General features: G+C 38.0%; 1 protein-coding gene across 1 annotated transcript; it reads right to left on the bottom strand.

The window, feature by feature from the left end:
* Positions 1-569: 569 nt before the first annotated feature.
* Positions 570-7169, bottom strand: LOC142143073 (taste receptor type 2 member 40-like). The gene is made up of 2 exons (XM_075200787.1): positions 6348-7169; positions 570-596 (listed from the first exon to the last, which is right to left on the bottom strand). The coding sequence occupies exons 1-2, from the start codon at positions 7167-7169 to the stop codon at positions 570-572; spliced, it is 849 nt and encodes a 282-aa protein (XP_075056888.1).
* Positions 7170-11092: the final 3923 nt, after the last annotated feature.

The raw sequence follows: 11092 nt of genomic DNA on the forward strand, positions 1-11092 counted from the left end.
GCTTCTCTACCCTTCCTAACAGGTGTTGGAGCAAATCCATAGGAGAAGGGTCTCCCGAAGTATCCATATTGTGGTCAGAGCAAACTGTAACACTTGTGTAATGTGCAGTAATAAGTAATAAATATGAAGTACTTGGAGTCTAACGAACCCCCTGGTGTCCACCAAGAACCGCCGCAAGGTGGGATGGGCTTTGCCGCGGAGGAACGCAGGTCGCAGTCCACTGGTCTGCCTCTACAGGTAAGGATGTGGGAGATATAGACGTAGTCAGCAAGCCGGGATCTGGTACACTGGAGCAGAGATTAGACGTGGTCAGCAAGCCGAGGGTCTGGTACACTGGAGCAGAGATTAGACGTAGTCAATCAAGCCTGGGTCTGGTACACTTGGAGCAAAGAGATAACGTGGTCAAACAAGCCTGGTCTGGTACACTGGAACAGAGTCTGGAAGATCAGCAAGGTTCACTGGAGATCACAGGAAACACTTAGTCAGGAACAGGAAGAAGTTGCTCTGACGCTGCCCAGGCGTCAGAGCAGAGTTTTTGTAGAGCATCTTTGAATTCCCCGCCTGCCGTGTCATGTGACCACGCTGCCGAGACAGATCTGGAATGGGGACAGGTAAGTGTGTTTCAAAACAGCGTGAACTTATCACGGATCTCCCTCACATGCAGTAATACAGAGCATACAGAGAGAGAAAAATTAACTGATATCTTCCAGCCTACTGCTGTGGAACTACAAGTCCCAGCATTAGACTAAATACAAATTAGCTTCAACATGTTATTATCACTCAGCACTCAACATATTTTATCAATTTTACATACATTGTCAGATAACAAAAAACAGAGTGCTTCTTATCTCAACACACTGAAATCGTTTACACAGAATAAAGGAGGGGCACAATTCACTCTTTCAGCTGCGCAACATCAAACATACATTTATAATATACAACCTACTTGATTCATTATTTTAGTCATTATATCATTTGGATCAGTTTTTGAACAGTTGATACATCATTCAGCTTCTGATGTATTTAGCATATCCACATATATTGCGACTTTCCAGATCTCTTAACTTTTCTGTGCCACACAATCTCTTGGGGTTTGATCTCAATACCCCTTTGTTCTTGTACCATTACCCCTTGCAACAGCTTTGTTTCTCCATCCACACATATCACTTCCTTCTTTGGCTATATCCGCTTTCTTGAAAAATTTCCTGCAGACCTTCTACTCCCCCATTTCCTAAAGTCCTTGTGCATCATATCTATGAGGGAGCTGCTGTCATATATCTGTTTACTATCTATATTTCCCATATTGACAGAATTCTGTTGATCCAAATCGGGACTCTTATCTAGTTTCTGTGGGCTGTCCTTGCAGTGGACCTCCCATTCTGTGGACTCCTTGTACTGGATGTCTGTGCTAAATAGCTTCTTTGACAGTATCTGGGACGAAGGTCTTTTGAGTTTTTCTAAACTTTGGGCAGATTACAGAATCTCCCTTCTTTGATATATCTCTGGGGATGGTGTCTAAAATGTTTACTCAGTGTTCAAAACAGTAACTCTCTAATTCCCTCTATTCCATAACATGCTTCTTTGATCAATGTTTGTGTGATTTTTATCCTTTATACATCATACAATAGGCACAAACACATGCACTCAAATTTCACTCATCTTTCAAAAATCTAATCAACAATACATTTATAGTAAACAAATTGGGTTAGTACTGTATTATATTAATCAGATGTTACTTGAGACTCACAAATTCGCGTGTCAGGTACCTCAGACAGACATGAGGTGACCCAGACTAGGAAGACCAACTAGTAGAAATCTCCTGACCGCGGATGTTGGGGTTCAATGTGTTGGGAAACCGCCGTTGTCTGTCTTGTAGCTGGACAGCGAATCTCTGGGGCGACCTCCAAGTTGTTAGATCTAAATTTCTGATCCAAGTTTGCCTGTGGTGTCAAGTATATCTGGAAGCGCTTCAATCAGCTGGAGAGAATTGACACAGACCAAGTTCTGTATACAAGGAATATTCTTAGATTTATTGATACAAAGATACAAGTTTTTATAGCCTACTGAATAAATGAATCCTACGTCATAAGCATACTAAGTATATGAGAAGCGCTACTGATTAACTTTCTCACGTATTCTTGAGATGTTTACTTTCTCCCCTTCCTAAGGACAGATGAGCCTATTATTTTTATCTCAAGGGGAGCTGGAGGTTCATCTCCTATATGCCATGTCCAACATCAAGGGCACAGCTCCCCCACTACGAGCTGAACATGAAGCTACTTATTGTTCTCATATCTTGATATATTCTTCTGGAGTTCTCTATGTCAGCTTAACCTCGAGGCCATGGGCTTACATCTTGTAAAACTGCAAATCAGCAGAAAAATGAATAATCTCTTTTAGCAAATAATATTTCTATGCAAGTTACAATAAATTGCTGAACAAAGGCTTTATGAGGCCTTAAAACAAAATAATATTTAACAATACTAACCTAATGGCTGCGTAGATAGGAGTATATAATTATTATTTTTTTATTATTTTCTTTAAGATGCTATTATAAACAGCCTTAGTATGAGATAAGATCTATGAGTGGCCTCTGAATTATTTACAAATATAAATGAGATCAGTTTCCGCTATCATAGAGGGTAATATCACAAAGGATCGTTTCGTTTGCTGGTATTTCAATGTGAAGCCAGGAATGATTTAGTTAAAATAAAACAGATATAAGCTACCTACATACTGTGAACTTATGGGTTAGGAGTGGAACATTTGCAGAGGTGGATGATTAATAGCAGTCTGACATGGTGCTGTGTTATACTTTATATAGCCAGACCTTCTGTTTAGAGTATTATGCACTCGAAATGAATGATTTTGTATTATATAATAGGACTTAAACTTGAGACCTAGTTTATTTGCTGGTATTTCAATATGAAGCCAGTTTTGATTTAGTTAAAATAAAACAGTTACAAGCTACCCACATACTGTGAACTTACGGGTTAGGAGTGGAACATTTGCCAGCCAGGTAATTGATTAATAGCAGTCTGACACGCTGCTGTGTTGTACTTTATGTAGCTGGACCTTTCGTTTAGAGTATAAAGCACTTGTAATGAATGATTTTGTATTATATAATAGGACTTAAATTTGAGACCTAGGAGTGCTTAATATTACTCTACTGAGCGGCTTCTAAATGGAATACTAATAAAGTAAATATCTGAGGTTTACTACTACACAGGGCAATAATATAATAGCTTGGCATCGTCCTAATGAGAGATGACAGAGTTATAGATTACATGCTGGATATAGATTTATTTGCTACAAGTTTGAGATACGGAACGTTAATAAAAGGCAGCTTCATATACAGCTGATATCTAATTTACACAGCTGGACCCTGCTTTGTGCAGAGTGTTTGAATGTAAGATTTCTTACTGTGGAATTGACAAACTAAGTGCTTATTTATAAACTGAACTTCTCACTAGAAATAATACGAGACAAAATTGTTTCAATATTATATAATGTAACTACATAATACGATGCAACAGCTGGTTACTTTTGTATCATTTCAGTATCAGTCTATGAGGGATAGATACTTTAACCAACAGCAGGATCTAGTATCATAATAGAGAGGAGGGAAATTTATTACCTAGTACTATTAAAGATACCTAGATTTAGTAGCTTATATTATATGCATAGATAGATGTTTACAGGTATCAATAGGGGAATATAGCCATATATTTTGTAGTCAAGAATATATTTAATAACTACATGCGAGTCTAGTTGTTGTGAAACACTTTAATAGAATATGGAATATAAACAATTTGAACAACATTTTACAAGGTTGTATGGTGAAAATTACTTTTTGTTTTTAATCACATTTTCTTACTTTACTTTCACTTCTTTACTATCTATTAAATATTTCACTTTTGTTGTTATAATTAATTTAATAAAATTATATTTTATAATAAAATGTGAACTTAGAGTGCATCCTTCATGGGAGAGAGATTTCTCTTTTCTTCTTTGTGTAATTAAACATTATTGTTCTCTCTCTGGACGCACTTCCTGCTGAATATTGTAAATGATAGAATAATTTAAATCTAGGTCTGCAAATGTATGGATAACCATTTAATAACATTATTTATGGCTTTTACCATTGATCAACTCCTTGAAAAGGTAATTCTGATTTAACCTAAGAAATATAGTTCTTATTTTCCTTTAAATCCACACAGCAAATTTATGTTATAACTTATATTTAAACACTGCACACAAGATGTATCTTCATTTAAAATGGTTTGTATTATTAAATAACATTCTAATTGTGAAAACTCATATAACATATTTACATATTATAAAACAGTAGATAGTGTATATAAAGCTTTTCCCCTTTTAATCTTCCAGAAAATATGCTCTCACTGTATAAGATAATAATACAGCAACATTTCCTCTTGTGAATGTAAATGATATAGAAGAGTCACCCACTGATGATCAGGCAGAAACACAAGGAACATTTGCTATATTGATTCTATAGGAGGATGATTAATAGTACAGCAGTTGTATATATTCAGTGGCTTGTCAGAAAACAAATATCCACAGTTTTCAGTACTCTAGATTTTTAAATGATGCAGTATATTCACCAAGAGTTGAACTGACATGTATATAGGAAAAAATGCAGTATGAAGTGTCCTCTTCACAAATAAGCAAACTTAGTAATGATCAGACAGACACTAAAGCAGGCTCCAACATGACTAATTATGAGACAGTAGTAGTCCTTGGAGCCCCGGTAAGCTTCTTGCCCAGTGAATTGAATACAAATGGTACCTCCACTCTGATGCTCCAACGTATGTGCTCAGGCAACTGCTGAGACAGTTGGGAATTAGAGATGATCTGTCTTCTACGCCGACAAGCTGGTGCTTGGCAGGCTTTTCACAGTCAAAATCTGGGGCAGCAGACAGACTCCAAACAAGAGACCAAGGGGTACTCTTTAACAAGTCCAGTTTTCAAGAAGGACACCCACTCCCATACACAAGTGCAGTTCTGGATGAACACAGGGATGGTCTGTGACCTCCTCAACCTCTATGAATATGCGCCAGGAACTCCTCACTGACTGAAGGACCAGTGCCAAAGATCATAGACCCAGAAGATTTTGGTAAAAAAGGGGTCAAAATACAGCTTAAAATCAAGAATATAAACAGGAGGAGAGGAAGGAACCTGCGTCGTACTCCATGCACTTGCAGACCACTCCTTCCTTCAAGTCTTAGTAAAACTTTTATTCAAATCAATACCCTCAAATAATGTTATTGTGTAAAATGAAAAGAGGAAGTTCAGATTTTTTTTGGGTTCCGCTTTCATTTTAGTGATTGACACAACTTCCACCCTCACTCACCCCTTCTCTCAGCTGCTACTCTAATGTCTTTTTGTGAGGTTGGTCGCACATTTTTATAATTCTGTCTGTATTTTGTAACTTTAAAAGTTTTCTCCATGTTACTCAGATTTCTCCATGTACAGTATATTCACGAGAGGAAAATGTCACTGGAGATATACAGCAGAAAATTAAACTAGTTATACTCATTTTTTAACAGCAACTCTTATTTTAATTGCAAAGGTTTCTGATGGGTTTGAAGATGATAATTTGTTACTAACAGTAGAAATATTTAGGGCATGACTTGATGGGCAGTATTACCCAGGGGTGGAAGATTTGTTTTTCATACAGATAATATATGCATCATCCTATAACCTTGTACCAGCTCCTCATAGCTCCTATTTTGCAAATGACCTAATTGTTATTTTCAATTGATAGTTTGAGATCTGCATAGAATTGACATAGTTAAATCAAGAAGATAGACAGGTTGACATATTTTCCTAAATATCTCATCAAATTTGTTTTGATCCCCTTGTAAACATGCTAAGTGTCCGTACTTAGTGTCCTTAAAAGAACTATATTCCTACTGAAATATTTTTACTAGAGCTCAATTTACTATCCCCACTGTTTGTACCTTTACATTAGCAGCAGAGAAGCAAAATATAATAGTGACATTACAAAATTACATTTATTGTCATGTACTGCAAGACACTATCAAATTATTGTCCAATAAACTCCATCATTTTAGAGCTTCTCCTGACAGATTGTTTTATTTCTATCTAAAGATGTTTAATACTTTGATAAGTATGTAAATACTAATTTAAACAGTATTCCAGACAAACTATGGTATCTAAATTGTTACTTTACAGCTGCTGTTCAACTGCCATTTATATTACAGCCTATGTCTGCTGTCAGCTTACTGTTTACATAGGATCCAATAGAGATTGTTGTATAAAATGTGTTAATGAAGATCGATTTTCCTTACACAGCAGAGAACAGCAAGAATGGAGCGTTTCAGATTTCTGTTGCTGACTATTAACATAACCGAGTGCAGACTTGGGTAGGAAACATAGGAAATATTGCACAGATAGTTGTATAATGGGTTTCGTAACTGGAAGGTTAAAGGCGTCAAGATTATACCTGTAAAACAGAGGACATAAAAGAACAGAAAAGAGGACATATTTATAAGTGCCATTATGTGGGCAACAAGTTGAGGTTTTTTGAATCCCGAATCTTTGCTGCTCATATTCCTGGTGTGTTTCAGGAGTGATACAATCAGAAGAGAAATGGCTGCACCAAGTATAAGGAACGGTATGAAGGATCCTCCAAAGTTGATGATGATTAAATTGAAGCAATTTATATCAAGAGTTATATTTCCATCATTAGTACCATTGATGAAATGTGTAGAATTCATGTGACGTACTGAGAACATGAACCATCCACTTGTCAGACTGGAGAGAACAGACACCATCATTGACGATAGAAGCAGCCACGGCACCAACCTGGAGATGTTCATCTTAAGTCTCAGAAATAATCTGTTGCTGTAGTTTGTGATCTTTACACAGTAGAACACACAGAGCACGGTGCCCCACCACAGGCTGCAGAACTCTACAGACAATGCTGCAATTGCAAAATATTCCAAAATGTTTTTAACTTGATTTAAAATCTCAGAATTAAGCAGCCATAATATTAGAAGAATGATCCTCACCGCTCCCAGGCTGGTCACGATAATGTCCACAGTTTGTAGAGTGTGACCCTTCTGCCACCAAATGAAGTTGTTTGTCACTATAAATGCATTGAGAAGTAATCCGATGACCATCAACGTGTAAATTGCAATTAATAACAAAAGTAAAGTTGTGTAATCCATCTTTTCTGTCTCAGAATCATGTAATTTTGTCAGAGAATCATCATAACCACCCAACACTGTACTTCTTGCTTATTCTGGATGAGACACCTGCTGTGTGACATGAGATGATATTGAGCTAAAATTAAACATAGAACTGCTTGTATAAGTTTTGCATGATATTTGGTTACCGATCTCCAAGTACGTAAATTATTGAGAATGAAATTGAATGCAATCATTTTCATAACTCTAAGCATTTGTTAAAGCACCTGATAGCTTTGTAGATATAAAAATGATGTTTAACTGTAATATACAATATATACTTCAATACAATTTATCTAATATAATACTTACTTTTATAGTATATTTATAGCCAATAAGCAAAAGATTCAAGAATACAATGGAAATTAAAGGACAGATTATTTTTTCATTTCTTATTTAAAATAAACACTGACAACTGTGGATCCCTGTAAGTTCTAGTCCTAAATAGATGTATAGGAAAAGGTAACAATGAATAGATACACTTGATTGCAAACCTTTATCTTTAATAGTCATATAAATGTAATGACCCTGAGTGTTCATGGGAACCTAAGTGTTTAAAAACCAGGTGTATCTTGGACCCTCTGGCTCCTGCCTGAAAGTGTCTGAGCTATATTTTCAGTAAATTTAAGGCATAGTTCATATGTCCATGAGTCCCCCTTCTTCCCCCAACCAATCTAGCCCATTAGAGCAACCTCACAGAATCACCAGTGAAATAATTAGTACAACCTGTGGATCTTTTAAAATGTGTCCATCAGTAATTACTACACCTGTGCTCCAGCTCAGGGATATCGAAAAGATGCACTATTAGGAGGCTGTGAGGACTGGATTTGGGAAACACTGATTTAGAGGAAGGTAAGTGACAGTAGTTCCAACCAGAGAAGCAGAAAAGGGGGTAGTGGGAAAATCAGAGCTAAGTGAATCTAAGCAGAACAGTAGTGGTGTGAGAATCATCACTGTTTTGAAAGTTAAGCCAAAATTGGTCCCAAGACAAAGATATGGTAATCGCAGATATAGCAGATGGATTTCAGAAGAACACCAATGGAGGAAAAAAACGTGGAGATCGCAGATCTTGGGTTGTGCCCTATGCCCGGTGTGCCTTATCAGCTACCATACAAGAGAGAGACCAGCAGGAGCCAAGGGAAGTAGTTATCCCTTTTTGTACATTTTAGAGGGGAAGGTGAAGAGCCTGGGTAAATTGACACTGTTGCTTTGGAATTTGGAGAAAAAGAGAGAAGGTTGATTTGGGTTTTAGGCATTTTAGTGCAGAGGAGGATCTAACAACATGTTTTAGGCCCACAGAGGAGGCGTTATAGGTCCAGGATCTGAGAGATATATATAGACTGTTTGTGCAGAAGATTCAGGAGGCTTGCATCTGTTGCCTATGCAGGATTCTCAGCGATTGAGTAAGGGAAAAATGGACTCTTACTTTGGTCCTGGATGAGCCATGATCAGGAAGCCACACTGAAGCCAGAATAATACCTTGTTTTAAATTCTTGTTATTGTAGAAGATGGGAGCTGGGCACACTCTCGCCTCTCATGGAAATGTTTCTCTGATCACTCACAGATATGGGCTTTTAGAATGCCTTACAATTGATCAAAGTTTATCGTTGAAGATTTCAACTGTTTTACAAATAAATAATATACATTCATCCAAGATGATGCTCACAAAATATTTCTGTTATATAGCTTTCTTTTCTTTTTTGTCAGGACAGCAATAATATTTAAACAGTATAATTCTCACTTGACAATCTCTAGCACTAATTTTCAATAGTTCCACTTTGTTTTAGATCAGTCAGCTTGACCACCACCTATTACCCAGTGCACAGGAAACACAAAATTTTAAAGTTTAAACTCCTCGCCAGATCTAGCTTGATTGACAGATGTCAAACCCAATGCAACAAAATACGTGGTTAATTTCACTTCCACCAGTCTGCACCTCGTTTCCCACAGTGTGGATATAAAAGTATGTTAAAATTGTGTATTTTTTGTGATGATGTTGAGAAATGTGATTTTGCTAAGCTTACGCCATCTTGTTGCCTTATAGCCATTTTGTTCAGTTATAGCTTAAAGACAGATTAGATGCACCTGGTTTGTAGGAGTAATTCATTATTTGCAAGGCTATACTTATAACAATGGACATAGTAGACAGGAGATAAGCCAACCTCCTGTGTGACAATGAGAGAATGTAGTAACATCTGTGTAAAGGAAACATGAGTAATTAAAACATTTTGGGGCGTAGATAGTGACTTGTAACTAATAAAGCTGAGCTAATTGTACACGCAAACCATGCAGTGTATTTAATTCTCTCCAGCTGATGAGCTCATAACTGATAAACTGACACTTACAGGTGAACAATCTGATTTAGATTCGACAGCATTGGAGGTCCACACCAAGACTGCTGACCTGAGCCAAGGACAGACAGAACTGGAGGTCGCCCTGGACACAGGACTCTGACTATAACCCGGGTGAGCAGAGTTTTCTATTCGTCAGGCTCCTCTGTTTAGAGCTTCCTCGTGTCCGTCTAAGGTGTAGGGCACGCAGATCTGCAAGTCTCAGAATTATACAGTTACTAACAATTTGTGTATTGTAATTGTATTGGTAATTAGATTTCTGAAAGATGAGTGAATTTTGAGTGCATGTGTGATACACCAACACCATCCCCAGACCTTTGTCAAGAAGTTTAGAAAGAGTTTTCAGACCTTCATCCCAGATGCTGTCAGGCTATTCTGCAAAAGGGGCATCCATTGCACAGAGCCCACAGAACCGGACATCCAGTGTAAGGAGTCCAAAAGGGGCATCCAGTGTATGGAGCCCAAAAGGGGCATCTAGGGCCTGATTCATTAAGGATCTTAATTGAAGAGGTATCTTATTTCAGTCTCCTGGACAAAACCATGTTACAATGCAAGGGGTGCAAACTAGTTTTCTGTTTTGCACATAAGTTAAATACTGACTGTTTTTTCATGTCGCACACAAATATCAACTTTAAATTTCAGTGTACAAATATGCTATCAAGTATTTGTGTGCTACATGAAAAAACAGTCAGTATTTAACTTAAGTGCAAAACAGAAAACTAGTTTGCACCCCTTGCATTGTAACATGGTTTTGTCCAGGAGACTGAAATAAGATACCTCTTCATTTAAGATCCTTAATGAATCAGGCCCCTAGTGTACGGAGGCCAAAGAACCGGAAATCCAGTGTGTGGAGTCCAAAGAACCAGACATTATTATTATTATTTTTATTATAATTATTATTATCATTTATTTGTAAGGCGCCACAAGGTTTCCGCAGCGCCGTACACAGTACGAACAGTAGACTATACAGGGTAAAACAGTACAGAACAATAAACACAAAGTACCAGTACTCCAGAAACTCCAGGCAGGCAAATACAGTAGAGACGGAGCGGAAGAATAGGTATGGAGACAGAAAGGAAGGGGGGCCCTGCTCATACGAGCTTACATCCTAAGGGAGGGTAAACAAATCAGGCACAGAAGGAAGCCAGTGAAGCAAAGCGGAGAGAAAAAAGGTTCCAGGGGAGAAACAGAAGAGATGAGAGGTTAAGTTGATGGTTGGTAGGCCTTGAGGAACAGGTGAGTTTTAAGTGCCCGCTTGAAGGAGCACAGATTGAGTGAGAGACGGATGGAGCAAGGGAGGTCGTTCCAGTGAAGGGGGGCAGCACGGGAGAAGCCTTGGATTCTGGAGTGGGAAGAGGTGATCAGAGTGGAGGAGAGGCGGCGATCATTGGCCGAGCACAGGGACCTGGCGGGAGTGTGAATGGAGAGGAGGTTAGAGATGTAAGGGGCAGTAGACCGGGAGAAAGCCTTGTAGGTGGTGGTAAGGAGTTTGAAAAGGATTCTGAA

Source organism: Mixophyes fleayi, chromosome 3 (assembly GCF_038048845.1).
Source record: "Mixophyes fleayi isolate aMixFle1 chromosome 3, aMixFle1.hap1, whole genome shotgun sequence".
NCBI classification, from domain to species: domain Eukaryota; kingdom Metazoa; phylum Chordata; class Amphibia; order Anura; family Limnodynastidae; genus Mixophyes; species Mixophyes fleayi.

Coding starts and splice junctions, on each gene's coding strand:
- LOC142143073 (XM_075200787.1), bottom strand. CDS start 7,169: ATGGTCATCGGATTACTTCTCAATGCATTTATAGTGACAAACAACTTC. Junction 597..6,347: donor TGAAACGCTCCATTCTTGCT/GTTCTCTGCTGT, acceptor TCCCCATTCCAG/ATCTGTCTCGGCAGCGTGGT.